Genomic DNA, 16447 nt, shown 5'->3' with positions numbered 1-16447 from the left:
CTCGGGAGAGCTGCAGAAATGCATAGCACTAATTTCTATTGGAAATGTAATCTATTCTTTTTCTCTAAGTGCTCATCAGCTATTCCTGAGTACTGGTCATTTTGTCAGAAGTGGTGGTTTGCAATGAGTCCTTTTGCAAAACAGAACATTTTATGGTTCCAATTTTGTTAATGGAAATAAAATGTATGCAAAGAAGAAAGGCTGAAAGAAACAACCATGAATCTAGTCAAAATAATTTCAAATGACTTGGCCTCATTTTCTTAAACTTGATGTTAATTTTTTAAGTATTCATTCCATACAGGAAGCTTGTATAACAGCAGGGTTGTTTAGGGAGAAGACAGTGGGTATTTTTTTTTTTTATAAAAATACTTAGAAATCGCATGTGGCTACCTGTCTCTTCAGTTTCTTCATTTATCAGCTTTCTAAATTACCTTTTTCCACTCTCTGTTTCTCTACATTAGACTGTCCACCAGTGTTTATTGAACACCTTCTAGGTGCTATGCAAATATAAAAGAAGATCGTGACATGGGTCTCTGTGGCAGAAACCACTAGTTGTCTGTTCAACATCTTTCTTTCTCGGAAACAGACTACCGTCATTGTTCAGTGAATCAGTGTACTCAGCTAACAAATATTTCCCTTGCATTTCCTTGCAAATGTGGTGCCCAATGAGATATAAACAGAAGTTGTTAAGGTGAGGCTTCCAGAAAAGGTCTTTAAAATTCAACTGGGAGGACTACTCTTTTCCCTTCATCCTTTCTTCCACCTTGCCTGGAACACAAAAATGATGGCTGGACTTCCAGAAGCCACCTTGTAAACACAAGGATAAGGCTCACACCCTGGGGATGGCAGAGGGAAGAGCTAAAAGAGGCTTGGACCATGATGCTCTCTTAGGATCCACATTATCAGTCCTGGCCGGCTTTCTCTGGACTCCTTTTAAGTGAGAGAAAAATCAACTTCTATCTTATTGAAGCCACAGTAAAGGATCTCTGCAACCAGCAGTTGAATACAATTTTTAAATTATACAGTCCCTGATTTTAAGAGCCAATTGAGGAGAAAAAACTAGCGCACATAAAACACTTAGAGAACACATGTAGCTGGGTGGTATGTAGTCAGGAGACAGCACAGGTAGAAAGAGAGAGAGTTTTAGAATCAGTTATCCCTGCAGTTCTATCCTCAGCTTAGCATTTTAGGGTGTTTGACTCTGGGAAAATTACCTAATCTTTCTGAAACCTCGGTTGCCTCTTTTATAAAATGAGGATGACAATGATTACCTTGTGTAGTTGTAATGAGGGGTAGAGATAATGGGACTGGCCATTAATAGGTGCTCAATAAATGATGGTAGTAATTTATAAGCTATACAAACTCACAGCAGGATGAAATCTATATGGGTTAAAATGATCAAGAAAGGCTTAGAGGGTTTCCCTGGTGGCGCAGTGGTTAAGAATCCACCTGCCAATGCAGGGGACGCGGGTTCGAGCCCTGGTCCGGGAAGATCCCACGTGCCACAGAGCAACTAAGCCCGTGCGCCACAACTACCGAGCCTGTGCTCTAGAGCCCATGAGCCACAACTACGGAGCCCACGTGCCACAACTACTGAAGCCCACGTGCCTAGAGCCCGTGCTCCACAACAACAGAAGCCACCGCAATGAGAAGCCCGCGCACCACAACAAAGAGCAGCCCCCTCTCGCCGCAACGAGAAAAAGCCCGCTCACGGCAACGAAGACCCAACGCAGCCAAATATAAATAAATAAAAAATAAAAAATGAAAAGAAAGGCTTAGAGAATAAGTTGGATTTTGTTGCCAGTGAAGGACTGAAATGTTCAGGATGGATAAAGGGGAAAGGTATTACACATGGGTACAGGAAAGGCATGGGTAAAGACACAGAGACTGGCTGAATACAACATATTTGAGAGTTACAAAGAAATCAATATAACTGGTACTGTAGAGCTAAGGAAAATAGAGCAGCATAGATAGGGTGAGAACAGGGTGGCATAAATGGGGTGGGATCAGGCTGAAAGTCAAAGAGAAGATATGTGACTTGCTATGAACGGGCACAGGAGAATCCATAAGTTTCATACAAAAAGCATAATCAAAACAGACATAATGAAAGCTCATCACACTAAGGTGCTCAGTTATCCTGAGTGATTTTGTTTTAGAACAAGTGACAGGAAATGAGCCTAAGTGCCAAATGGAAGGCAAGTATCTAACCCAAAAAAGTGGTCAGTAATTTAATGGAAACACTGCCTAATAGCAAACATTAATCTAGTTGCTAGAAAGATGCTGTGAGGTAGCTTGAGTCCACACAAGCTTCCTTCCTGTGGTTTTTGTATAAAATGAAGACTTTTTATAAGACTTCTGGTATTTGGCAATGGTGTTTTTCACTTTAACCTTTTCAATTTAATCAAGCCAATCACACACAGTATGTTTCTCTGTATAAACCATAAGACACCAGCAGACACTCACCCATTTTGATTCTAACGGTGCCTTTTTTACTATCTCGCTTTAAAAAACTCACTTAGTAATGCCATTGGTTTCCAGCAAATATTTCAGGACTTTCCCAAAGGAAAAGTTAAGAGATCCATTAAGGACTTCCCTGGTGGCGCAGTGGTTGAGAGTCTGCCTGCCGATGCAGGGGACACGGGTTCGAGCCCTGGCCTGGGAGGATCCCACATGCCGCGGAGCAACTGGGCCCGTGAGCCACGGCTACTGAGCCTGCGCGTCTGGAGCCTGTGCTCCGCAACAAGAGAGAGAGGCCCGCGCACCGCGATGAAGAGTGGCCCCCGCTTGCCGCAACTGGAGAAAGCCCTCGCACAGAAACGAAGACCCAACACAGCCAAAAATAAATAAATAAATTAAAAAAAAAAAAAAAAGAGATCCATTAAGCAATCCCTCCACACTTTGGCTTTCACAGAGTCACCACATTATACAATAAAGTTAATTATTGTTTTTCCTATATGTTAGGATGAAAACTGGTAAACTAAACCAGCCAACAGACCTCCTGAAGGCCTGTACCTCCCAGATAAAACCCACCCACAAGTTCCAATCTGAAATTCTTCTCTTCCTTCTCATAAGCTGAAATAGCATATGTAATAGGAACTACAAACAAATGGTATAAAGCTTGGCTGAGTAATCACGTCTCTGAGATGTCATGGAGAAGGCACGAACTTGGATGAGAAGACTTGACCTTGTGTCCTGACTGTACAAGTAAGAAGACTGGAGAAGTTGGGGAACTCAGATTTCCTAAACCTCAGGTGGGTCTCTTGTAACATAAGGATTATAACCCCTTTCTACTTTAAGAAGTCCTTTCTTGGGAGGATTGCATAAAATAATGTGTAAAAGTGATCTGTACGGCTTAAAGAATTATAAGAGTGTAATATTTTCAGTAGACACTGAGGGTGCCTACCCACTATGTTCCTGTCTTCGGGAAACGCCCCCATCACACCCTTCCAAAAGGTGGACCCAAGCAGTCGTATCTGAATAATCATAACAATGATAATTTAAAAACAAGAGCTACAGTTTGGAATGATGAATAACTTCTAGGGATGGACAGTGGTAGTGGTTGTACAACATGTGTATGTACTCGGGAATTCCCTGGCGGTCCAGTGGTTAGGGATCTGCGCTTTCACTGCTGTGACCGCTGTTAGATCCCTGGTGGGGGAACTAAGATCCCACAAGCCGTGTAGTGTGGCCAGAAAAAAAAAACACACAAAAAAGGTGTATGTACTTAATGCCACTGAATTGAACTGTACACCTTAAAATGGTTAAAATGGTAAATTTTATGTTATGTATATTTTTCCACAAAACAAATTTAAAAAAACAACAACTAAGAACTAACACATATTGAGGACTTAGTGCCTTTCTTATAATCATTAACAAGGATTATTTTATTTCATTCTCGCAATAACCTCTTGCAGTAGGTGCCAGTGTACCCTCATTTTACAGAGGAACAAACAGCGACACAGAAAAGCTAAGTAACTACCACAAGATTACACGGCTAGTAAGTGGTAGAGCTCTGTTTGAATCTGGACAGACTCCAGAGCCCTGTCCCCACTACCAATCCCTTCCCCCTCCACCAATCAGAGGAGAGTTCAGGTCACCAAGTCTCAGGAGCTTGGCTTAAAAGACTCTTACTCAGGAATCTGGTATAAGAGATACTGAAATTCTCTTCAGATAGTGGTTGGCTCTGGACTCTTCTGATAAAAACCTGAGGTCTCTGGCTCCAAGGCAAGTCAAAGGCTCATGTGACCCAAAGTTATAAGGGAAGAGGAAACTAGGAGCAGGCAAAGAAGAAGAAGAAAGGCAGTCTAAAGAAAACAAGAGCCCAGGGAGGGGAGATGGGGTGTGTTGAAGACCTTTCCAGTTCCTACGTGTGTCTTGCACTTTGTATCTTTGTGATTGTTCTATATGCTTATCCACAAACCTCTTTTACTTAGGCTGCTCCAATGAGCTGTATAATCTGCAACCTAATGAGCTCTAATTATTCTAATAAAGTATTTCAAGAGGGAAAAGAAGTTGCATATGCAAAAATATCTAGAGCATAGCTCTTTATAATAATTGAACATTGGAAGAATGGAGCCACCCAATAACTAGGGAATAATAAATTATACTATGTCCATTCAATGAAATATTATATAATCATGAAAGTGCATAAACAGAAAAAAGTGGAATAATTACAAATAGGGAAAATATATGAAAAGCTGTGAATGCAGGAAAGAATGGTATGTGTGTGTGAGTGTGTATGTGTGTTCTATATTGTTCAAAAAACAGCATTAAATTTTCGAGAAAAGCTTGAGGGCTCTTAAAATCCCCTTTCTTAAAATATTTGATAGAATTATCAGGTATGAGAACTAGAAATAATTTTAGCAGTCATTTAGTATAATTTTTCATTTCTTCAGGTTCTGAGTACCTTTAGTGACGAGGAGTCCTCCGTCCTCCAGGACAGCGGCTGCCCACCTTCCGCCTGAACACCTCTGGGGACAGAAGTGCCAAAGTTTCTCCTCTCTTCAGTTGGCTGATTACAAAGTTCTTCCGTATGTTATGTCTGCAGTTTCTTCCCCTTAGTTCTAGTTCTCTCTGTTGGGGGTCAAGTCTATCACTTCTTTTTTTCTCCCCGAAATGTCCATTATCGCTGCAGTAGACAATTGCTCTAAAAGTACAGTCACTCTCGTAGCAGCCTCTGCTCCCTCTCACTGACAAATACTTGAGAATTCCTTCTTGGAGCACTGTGGACCACACAAGCTTCTCTCCAGGTGGAACATTATTGCCAGTGTCCCAGGAAAAAAAGCATATACATGTGAACAGAAGAATGAAAAGAGTAGAGCCCTGGAAGGGAGTGGGGGCCAACTGCAAATGGAAAACCCAGCAAAGCGGTCATGGGAAAACAGCCAAAGTGGAGACTGACTTCCAGTTCCCCAGCAGACCTTCTTGCCTTGGTTTCTAGAACAGGTGATGCCATACCCAAAGCTGTGTCATATCTCAGCATATCAGAGGCCCATGGAGTCAAAATAAATGGAAAAAAACCTCTCAAGCTAGTTTGGAAAAAATAGGTGGTTTGATTACATTGACTATTCAACCCACCCCCCCATTTAAAGCTGTTAGGCAGACCATCTCGGTGAACACTGTGGGTAAGATGCTGCCTAAGAGGGATAACCCCTTGTTCTAACCGGCATAGAGTCAGCATGCTTCTGATGGGAAAAGATAAGATGGTAAGATGCTGCCTAAGAGGGATAACCCCTTGTTCTAACTGGCACAGAGTCAGCATGCTTCTGATGGGAAAAGATAACTTTCAAATACTTCAATGTCAAAGAGAAAGGAGAAACAGGAGCAGCTCTAGAAAACATAAAGAGATTCAAAAATCTTGGCGGAGGGATGGATTGGAAGTTTGGGGTTAGCAGATGCAAACCATTACATATAGGATGGATAAACAATGAGGTCCTATGGTATAGCACAGGGAACTATATTCAATATCCTGTGATACAGGGCTTCCCTGGTGGCGCAGTGGTTGAGAATCTGCCTGCCAAGGCAGGGGACACGGGTTCGAGCCCTGGTCTGGGAAGATCCCGCATGCCACGGAGCAACTGGGCCCGTGAGCCACAATTGCTGAGCCTGCGCGTCTGGAGCCTGTGCTCCGCAACAAGAGAGGCCGCGATGGTGAGAGGCCCGCGCACCGCGATGAAGAGTGGTCCCCACTTGCCACAGCTGGAGAGAGCCCTCGCACAGAAACGAAGACTCAACACAGTCATAAATAAATAAAAGAACGTGAATTTCTAAAAAAAAAAAAAAGAATCCAAGAGTTTAAACAAACAAACAAACAAAAAAATATCCTGTGATACAATGTTCATTGCAGCACTATTTACAATAGCCAGGACACGGAAGCAACTTAAGCGTCCAGAGACAGATGAATGGATAAAGAAGATGTGGCACATATATACAATGGAATATTACTCAGCCATAAAAAGGAACGAAATTATTTGTAGTGAGGTGGATGGACCTAGAGTCTGTCATACAGAGTGAAGTAAGTCAGAAAGAGAAAAACAAATACCGTATGCTAACACATATATATGGAATCTAAAAAAAAAAAAAAAAGGTTCTGAAGAACCTAGGGGAAGGACAGAAATAAAGACACAGACGTAGAGAACGGACTTGAGGACATGGGGAGGGGGAAGGGTAAGCTGGGATGAAGTGAGAGAGTGGCACGGACATATATACACTACCAAATGTAAAAGAGATAGCTAGTGGGAAGCAGCCGCATAGCACAGGGAGATCAGCTTGGTGCTTTGTGACCACCTAGAGGGGTGGGATAGGGAGGGTTGGAGGGAGACGCAAGAGGGAGGAGATATGGGAATATATGTATACGTATAGCAGATTCACTTTGTTATACAGCAGAAACTAACACAACATTGTAAAGCAATTATACTCCAATAAAGATGTTAAAAAAAATCCTGTGATAAACTGTAATAGAAAAGAATTTTTAAAAGAATGTATATATATGTATAACTGAATCACTTTGCTGCACAGCAGAGGTTAACACAGCATTGTAAATCAACTATACTTCAATTAAAAAAAAAGAGTTTCAAAAATCTTGAACAAATGAGACAAAAACTAAAAAGCAAAAATACGGACAATGTACCTAACCACTTGGTCTGACAAGACCCTCGCTCATGAACACATTATACAAATGTGCACCCATCCACATGCACATAATAGGAGGGCAAATCCAAATGTCTGTTCTCTCTGGAATGTTCATGGTAAATCTGAGTGTAGGCAAAAGTGAAGACCTCCCTGGGATCTAAACAAATTTTAGGAAGCAGACTTTGCTTCCTACTTTAGCCAGTATTGCTCCTATATTTGCCTGAGCCCTCCACGACTGTCTGGACCCCAGAATTCATTCTTTATGTTCCTGGAGTTTATACCTTTGCCTGATCTTCTTATCCAACCTAACTTTATTTGTAATAGAAGCACCTCTATTTGGCCCCTTTACTCCTCTATTTTTTTAGGAAAAAGCAGCCCCAAACAGTGGTAATTAGAGGGTATTCAGAAGTTGGAAAGTAAGAAGAAATTAATCTATACACAAAAAGGAAATGCCTGTCACTCTCATATCTTTCTCTGAGGATCCTCCTAGCCTTCAAGGATATGTTTTAAAGAAAGTCTTAATTCAAAGAACTGCAATCTTCCCTCACAAGAATCAAATAAGCTACTTGGAGGTTGCTGTATGACTCTTAATCATTACTTATTCGAATCCTAAGTGCTCTGATGAGAGGTCGTTTTAAGAGCATGCTTGTGTCAACCTTTAAGAGGTTCCTGTCTGGGCATCCTGGACCATCCTGGTATTTAAATCCTGGGTTTACCAGGTGGTGAGGACTGGAGGTAGGTTTTTCCAGCCACTAGAGACAGGCACAGCCATGCGCATGACGGCATCCATCAAGGCCGCCTTTTCTTCAGATGTCTCACTTTCAGAATCACAGAATCTACCAAATAAAACATTAAGGCCACCATCAACCAGCTTCCCACTTCCCTTCCCCCAAAAAGGGGCACGCAAGAGCCCACAGAAACAGGCTGGACACACAGTCCCTGCTCACCTGGGAAGATGATTTCAGTCACTGTCTTCAGCTCCAATTCCTGCACTTAGAACACACATTATAATCTAGCTCCTAATCTAGCTGGATTCTGCTCCAGTTTAATTGACCAAGGCATCACCCCTTCCAAGCCGCCTCAGTGAAACCAGCGTAGCCCACTGGATGGAATGCTAAGTGCAGCCGTGCCTCAGAAGGAAAGAGAGAGCACCACCACAGGAGGGAAGAAGGGAGGGCATAAGCAGAGCCTGTACAAAATCAGAAACACATTTTTAGAACATGGTGGGCTTGGGGGAAGAGGAGAAAGAAATCAACAAAATGTCCCAATAATTTCATGGCAGAGCTAGAAGAGAGCATTTACAGCTATTCCAGGACACTCCCACAGAAAGCTTTTCCCGGATGCACAAACCTTCACAGCACTGACAACCCTCAGGTGACCGTGCTGGCTCGTACACGTGGTCATGATGTCACAGCGTGAGAAGAACACAACAGAATACCCAAGAGGCATCTGGACAGCACATAGCAAAAAAGAAAAAAAAAAAAAAAGGCTGAACGCCCCTCCACAGAACCCCGTTAAAAACCAAAGTGTGTCTATTACAAAGTCACATTTTCCGTTTTTCTGCTTTATAAAGTCAGCAATGCTGGAGGGTAGGAATGAGTGCAAAAGGGGGGTGTGAGGCTCACGGATGTCCCTTCAGTGAGCAAAAGGAAGGGCTGGCTGCACACCTCCCTCCCATTTCGGACAAACACACACATGTCCAGATTCAGGCTGTGGTGACTAGGTCACTCCCAGTCTTATTCTATATCGAAATAACGTCTTCCTGAAACCACACAGAGACCACATGCCCACAGATCTCCTCCCCAACTGTGAACTATTCCCCCAGCATGGCCAGGGGATGAGATTCTGCCAGCAACAGGATGCCAAACCCTTCCACAGGAAAATAATTCACTTGCCACTATTTTTACTTGTATGATCCTCCCAGATAGGATTAGTTCCTTCTTTGAAGGATTCCGACTTGGAAGAAGTCACTGTGACCTGTCAGACTGCAGGGAGCTATCATGTTGCTGTCAAGCCTCCAGGACAGGAGGTATCAAAGGTATCAATCTGGTTGATATTCTGTTCAAAGTCCTGTGAGCGGGTGGGATGGCCTGGGGTTCTCCTGAAGTACCAGAAAGTGTAGTTGTACTGCAAGGGATGCTCTCAGATCCACGACAACAGCCTTCCTCTTGCTGCTGCTCTGACTCTTGTCCCATTCCTATGCTGCCTTCTCACCATCTTTCTATGCGCTGTTTTCTTCATTCTGATCATGGTCCCCACTGTCATCATCTTTCAAGGCCTTGAACTTGTTCACTTTCTTGCTGCTGTCGCCACCGCCTCACAGAGTGAGTCTATCACTTTTACGTGATGATACTCAGGGCCACTTCATGGGTGCGTGAACTGTGCAGCAGGGCCCTGTGCTCGTTTAATGCTCTGTTGTCCTCATTTTGAAACTCTTAATAATTTTTTGAATGAGGAAACCCACTCTTTCATTTTGTATTGGATCCCACAAATCATGTAACCGGTGCTGAAAATATTTCAAAGAGCTTCATGTCAAACCTCCCCATTCATTTGGCCATTCTTTTTACAGAACCTGATTTAGGGTCTTTTAACCATCCTGGTTGTTCTTCTCGAACTTTTGTTCTCACCACAGACTCTACACGTGACCTAGTCAGTGAGGAGTACAGTGATACCGCAAAGACTGTTGTTATAAACAAGATTGTATGTATATTTGCAGTAATAGAAAGCAGTTAGTGTTTACCATGTGACTGGCATTATGTTAAGGACATTACATGTGTTATCTTATGTAATCCTCACATCAACTCTTCTAATTAAGAGACAGATTTGTGCCCAGTTTGCAGATAAGACGACTATGGCTTAGAGAGGTTACATAACTTGCTGAAGACCATACAGTTACAGGCGGCAAAGAACTCGAACCCAGGTCTGACAGACTCTTTTACAGCAGCTGTACTAGGGCTTCTCCCGAGTTATTAGAGACACTCACTACTTAGGTGGCTAGAGGTGGCACACGTTGAGCTAGTAACCAGTTCCGATTGTACTGTCAACTAATTTTGATCTATGGTGATTCAGCTGCGAAGGTCTCTTTGGATGTTAACTGAGCTATTCCCACATGGCCATTTCCTTTTCCAGGTTCATGCCCTCTCTTAGGTTCTTTCCACTAAGATTAGCCTCTGTATTAGTTTCCCACTGCTGCTGTAACAAATTATCATAAACCTAGTGGGCTTAAAACAATATAAATGTATTATCCTGTAGTTCTGGAGGTCAGAAGTCGGAAATGGGCCTCACAGGGCTAAGATGAAGGTGTCGGCAGAGATGCGTTTCTTCCGGCGGCTCTAGGGGAGACTCTGTTCCTTGCCTGTCCATCTTCTAGAGGCTGCCTGCGTTCCTTGGCTTGTGGCCACGTCACTCCAATCTCTGCTTCTGTCATCATGTCCCCTGCTCTGACCATGACCCTTCTGCCTCCCTCTTATAAGAACCCTGTGATTACATTGAGCACTTGGATAATCTACAATAATCTCCCAATGTTCAGGTCAGCAGGTTAGTAACCTTAATCCCACCTGCAATTTGTAATTCTCCCTTGCCACGTAACATAACATATTCACAGGTTCAGGGGATGAAGACGTGGACATCTCTTTGGGTGTCCATTATCCTGTCCACTGCAGCCTCCCGACACACCACACACACCTAGTTCCTCGTGTGACCTGGATTCCAGGGCCTCCCCCTTCCTATGGACCCTGCTCACCTTCCTACGGATGCATTCTGGTTCTTCTATGTTCAGCCAATAAACATTTATAGAGCACCTATTACGTGCTAGGCATTTTGCTAGGGGCAGGAGAGACCAAGAAAAAAAGACATTGTCCCTGCCCGGAAGGTGCTCACGTTTTAGTGAAGCGGACAGAAAAATCATAAAAGACAAGAAAATATGGCAATTACTGGGATAAAAGGGAGCATAGGTGGTGAAGGGGCACTCAGGACTTGGGGTCTAGGGTGGGGAGGGATATGCAAAGATATACCTTACTGCTCCTATTCCTATCAAGACCCACAAAATCAAAACGGTAGGATTCATCATGAAAAACGAAGATCTGTAATCTGGTCTCAGGCATTGCTAAAGTGTCAGTGCCCAGTGATTCCACGCAGGGCTGGGCTGTTCAGAAGCCAAGAAGCAAAGGAGCACACAGATCTCCTTCTGTGCTCCTGAAGGCCTTGCTTCAGCCTGGGGTCAGTGGCAGCCAGCAGGAACTACTCATTACCAGGGAGAGGAGGACCCCTGCCAAGTGGAATAAGTTATTTACAGTCTTCAAGTGGGATGGGCTCAACCCGGGGAGGGTTGATACTCTCATTTCCCCAGGCTCAGCCTGATCTAAGAAATGGCTTATTTTGAAAGTTGAAAAGGGAAAAAAAATTGTTAGATTAAATATACAAAGATGTAATTTAGTTCCTCTCTGCATCTCAAATGTGGAGTCTGAGGAAGGAGCCCGAACTCCTAAGCTTTCAATGATTTATGTTTGTTTTTAGATACTGTATCACAGCCCAGGACCCGGGATGTGCCTGGACTGACCTTTGTTCCTACCTGCTGGCCACTTTGTAACTGTTATCAGAAGAAATCCGGAAGCTGTCATGGGAGTCTGTATGTTCCTGCCCACTGACATTTCAGAGGAACCAGCTGGCTTTGTTTCCAGCTCTATACTGAACTCTGCTGTCTCCTTTCAGAAACACAAGCAGACGTGTGTGTGAGTGTGTGTGTCTGTGTATGTGTGTGTTTTCATTTTCCTGTTTAACCTGAATAGCTATGACAAACCAGTCACTTATTTTAAAAAATCTCTGTCTCTCTCTCTCTCTCTCTCTCACACACACACACACACACACACACACACACACGGAAATTTCCTTTCTAGTAGAACATAACCAAAATGCTACTTAGATGACACTGAATTCATGTTAAATCAGACGACTTTGTGAAATCACTAGTATTTGTACAGGGCTTTATAGTTGGCCAAAGGTGTTCTTAGCCGTTGAATTCTGCTCCTTATAAATCTTGTGAAACGCTGTCCTGGTTGGGGGTCCATTAAGCCTTAAGGACCTTTCAAATGCAGAGACCCTTCTGAGCACATTGACTGAATGGGGACTTCTTGTGTTTTACTCTGAATGAAATATATCTGCCCTTCATCTACAAAGGACTAAAGCCAGGGGTCAGCTGTACTCTCTGCTGTGTCCCATACCTGATATGTGGCCATCAGCCTTAGGCTGAATACCTCCTGCAAAAGGGGCATCACCTCCCAAGGCATCTTTGCTTGGTTCTGACAGATGGCCAGACAGAGACGTTAATAGATTCCCCTAGCACATTGACAAGAGGACCTCGAGAGGACACCTTCAAGGGGTTTGGTGTGGGCCCATTACAGGTTCTCTATATTGGAATCAGCCAACCAACTCATTCAGATCTTTTCTCCTGGATAATATGAATGACAGGGGGTCACACATAAACAATGCACAAGGCCTGCTCTTTATCCCCATACTTGAAGTACGAGTTACCCTGTGGCTAAAGAAGACATTGTCCTGCATCTTTACAATAAGCTTGCATTAGTGAGGGGAAAATGGATGCTTCTCCTCCTTGAAACTTTAAAAAGTCAAATATAAAGTTCTAATTATTATGCTCATTCTGAAAGTCAGGACACCAGGTCTCAAAAAGATCAAGCGATCAACAAGGGCTCCTGGCTAGGAAGTAGCACAGCTAGCTTCTGTAACTTCGGCTACAGATTTTAGTTAATTAAAAACACACGCACACACACCCCCATCAAAAATCTAAGTGAGGCACTTCCCTGGTGGCCCAGTGGTTAAGAATCCACCTTCCAATGCAGGGGACACGGGTTTGATCCCTGGTGGGGGAACTAAGATCCCACATGCCGCGGGGCAACTAAGCCCGCGCACCACAACTACTGAGCACGCGAGCCACAACTAGAGAGCCCACGTACCACAAATACAGAGCCTACAGAGCCCACGGGCTCTGGAGCCCGCACGCCACAACGAAAGATCCCGCGTGCTGCAACTAAGACCCGACGCAGCCAAAAATAAAATAAAATAAATAAATAAATAAATTTTTAAAATCTAAGTGAAAATTTTTAAAAATTAATTAAACCTAAACTTAAAAATTTTTTCATTTAATGTATGGACTTTAGATAATAAACCAAAACAAAAATCTGTATCAGGTGATTTTTGTTTTGGTTTATTATCTAAAGTCCATACATTAAATGAAAAAATTTTAAGTTTAGGTTTAATTAATTTTTTAAAATTTTCACTTAGATTTAAAAATTTTATTTATTTATTTATTTTATTTTATGAGGTGGATGGAGTTAGAGTCTGTCATACAGAGTGAAGTAAGTCAGAAAGGGAAAAACAAATACAGTATGCTAACACATATATATAGAATCTAAGGAAAAAAAAAAAGGCCATGAAGAACCTAGTGGCAAGATTGGAATAAAGACACAGACCTACTAGAGAATGGACTTGAGGATATGGGGAGGGGGAAGGGTAAGATGTGACAAAGTGAGAGAGTGGCATGGACATATATAAACTACCAAACGTAAAATAGCTAGTGGGAAGCAACCGCATAGCACGGGGAGATCAGCTCTGTGCTTTGTGACCACCTAGAGGGGTGGGATGGGGAGGGTGGGAGGGAGGGAGACGCAAGAGGGAAGAGATATGGGAACATATGTATATGTATAACTGATTCACTTTGTTATAAAGCAGAAACTAACACACCACTGTAAAGCAATTATACTCCAATAAAGATGTTAAAAAATAAAATCTATATCATGACTTGGATGAATCTCCAGGGAATTATGCTGAGCAGAAAAAAAGCCATTTCCAAAAGGTTACATACAATATGATTCTAATCACAGAACATATCTGAAATGACAACATTTTAGAAGGGAGGCTAGATTAGAGATAGAACGGGGTAGGGGTCAGCAGGCTTCAACTCTGAGCTGGATGGTGTGGAGATTGCAGCCTCTGCCCATTGGCCAAGTGCAGAGTGAGTTTTAGGTCAGATGATCTTCCCTGAGCCAATACACAGGAAAGCCTTGGCTTCCAGGGCAATTTCTCAGTTTACTGTACACCCTAGAGAAAGCAAGTAAAGTTGTAAGTTTTTCAAATGGTTAGCGTGACATGAAGATTAATACACAGGCACTTGCCTGGGGAAAAAGAACATTTGTGGCAGCTTAGTGCTGCAGACTCAACTGGACTTCCCAAGTGATGGCGAACATTGATGACAACCTGTAAACCATCACATCTGTTCTGTAGAAAGTCAGGGTGACCAGATGGCATGGGATGTGAAGCCTGAAAAAGAGCAGTCCCTGCTTGGTCTAGTGAAGTTCATTCTGAGCCGGTGCCTGTTCTTAGTTAATGGGCCAATGGCAAGGGCAGAGACATACAAGAAGTTTGGGGCACAGTGTGAGAGAGGAGTAAAGGGAGAAGGGACAAGAGTGCAAAGGCAGGATTCCCAGCTTGAATGAACTGTGTCCGGGCTCTGCCCTAGAGACCATGAGGCTCTGAGCCAGTCTCTGAGTCCCTTGGAGTTTCTGATTCCCTATTTGCAAAACAGAGCAATGAACCCCTGCCTGGCCTCTGTTACCAGGTTGGTGGGAGGAACAAATGGAATAATGTAAGTAAAAAGCATTTTGTGAACACTTACATTCCATGCAAATGCAAAGATTAGTAATGTGATTTGTCAAGATTCTTACTGGTGGTCTCTAGATTTCTGGACCTGTGATTTGGCAAGTAAATTAATTCACTCTGAAGGCTGGTGGGTCCATGGCCCTCAAGTGAGCATCACTAATGATCAGGTCTTGACAGCAGCCATTGCACTCACCATAGATTTATATATGGGGTCCTACAATTGGAGAAGGAGGCATGATGGGCCACATCTGAGCTGAGCTCTAATACCTTCAGCTGGCTCCTTACTTTGCTTCTAAGGCTGATCCTTGGCTCAAAGATATGCATATAGGAAGCCTTTACCAATGAGTGAATGCTCATCTAATTTCGTGAGGGTTTTCTCTTGTTTCCGCTTAGGTAATTTGGTAAGTCAGTAAGTCTGGTAATGCTGCACAGGAGAGGGGACACTGTCATGGTGGATGGCAGTCTAGTCAGAGACCCTCTGGGAGGGAGGCAGTTAGGGTTGAGTTAAAAATCTTCTCTGAGAAGTGGCATAGTACGGCAGAAAGCATGTAGGCTCTGGGCTCAGGGAGCTATGTGAGTGACCTAGCTTTATCCTCTCTGAGCCACGGTTTCCTCCCCTGTCAAATGGTTAATGGCAACAGTGCTCTCCTCATAGAATTGTCCTGAGGACTAAATGAGATAAACGGATATGGAACGGCAGGCAGAGAGTAGAAAAACACAATAACTTGGATCCTTTCCTCCTTCAGAGGACAGGACGAAGATATCATAACTCCTTTAAAATATCTTCCTGTGCATGTTTTTCAGAGAGAATGAGACTTGGAGCCTTGAATTGCTAAGCCTGTCCTCTTTGTAGTCAAACAGAGTCCTATCCATGCTCTACTAATTACAAGCTATGTGATCTTAAGCATGTTAGTTAATCTCTCCTAATCTCTGTCTCCTCAAGTATAACATAGAGTTTCATAATACCTATGAATACGGTTGCTTTGAAAGTTAAATAGGAAGTATATGTAAGGTGGCTAGGACAGTGTCTCACGCACAGTCCAAATGCAATAAATAGCTGTTCTTATCATAACTGTCTTGGGTGTGGCAGAAGTGCCCAAAGAAATGGAGGACAGAGTGTCTACAGACATCACCATTACTTTTCATAATCATCAGTAATCCTTGGTTCCATCTGTGCAATACTTTCTGCCCCCTTGCGTTCGACAGTAGTTCACACTCAAGGACTTCGTGGGTGTGAAGGAGTCAACAGGGTGGTGCAGCTGCCAAAACACAATGGATGTCACCCCGACAGCACACCTGGAGCACTGGAGGACACAAACTGTACGTGAAAAAGCTGGAGAGCGTGCCAGCAGGATGGAAAAATGGCTGGAAAGATGCCAGGCGGAAGGTCTGAGGAACTGGGACAAGAGCAACCCAAGGAGGAGTACAGAGAGACCTGTATCTGAAGGGCTGACCGTGAAAGGATGATTTCATTTATTCTGTCATTCCCTGGACAGCAGAACGCAGACCAATGGGGAGAAGTTACCTGAAGATACATTTCGGCTCAGTACGAAGAATTTTCTGACAGTGCAGACGTCCAATAACAACGCTCCTGTACATCAGTGGAATAGGCTGTCCCGTGAAGGAGGACCTGAGTCCACAATCT

General features: G+C 43.3%; 1 protein-coding gene across 2 annotated transcripts in view; it reads right to left on the bottom strand.

The window, feature by feature from the left end:
* LOC309656937 (uncharacterized protein) overlaps nucleotides 1–16447 on the bottom strand; it is a 78770-nt gene that overhangs the window by 32976 nt on the left and 29347 nt on the right. Inside the window, exon 5 of one of the 2 annotated variants that reach the window (XM_082453925.1) lies at nucleotides 3404–3473. The exons of the other annotated variant lie outside the window; for it this stretch is intronic. Within the exon in view, the coding sequence (XP_082310051.1) occupies nucleotides 3404–3473 (70 nt within the window). The remainder of the gene's footprint in view (nucleotides 1–3403; nucleotides 3474–16447) is intronic. 2 annotated transcript variants of the gene reach the window in all.

Source organism: Balaenoptera physalus (genome assembly GCF_965194825.1).
Source record: "Balaenoptera physalus genome assembly, chromosome: 1".
Taxonomy (NCBI): domain Eukaryota; kingdom Metazoa; phylum Chordata; class Mammalia; order Artiodactyla; family Balaenopteridae; genus Balaenoptera; species Balaenoptera physalus.
This window is presented reverse-complemented; position numbering and strand designations above follow the sequence as displayed.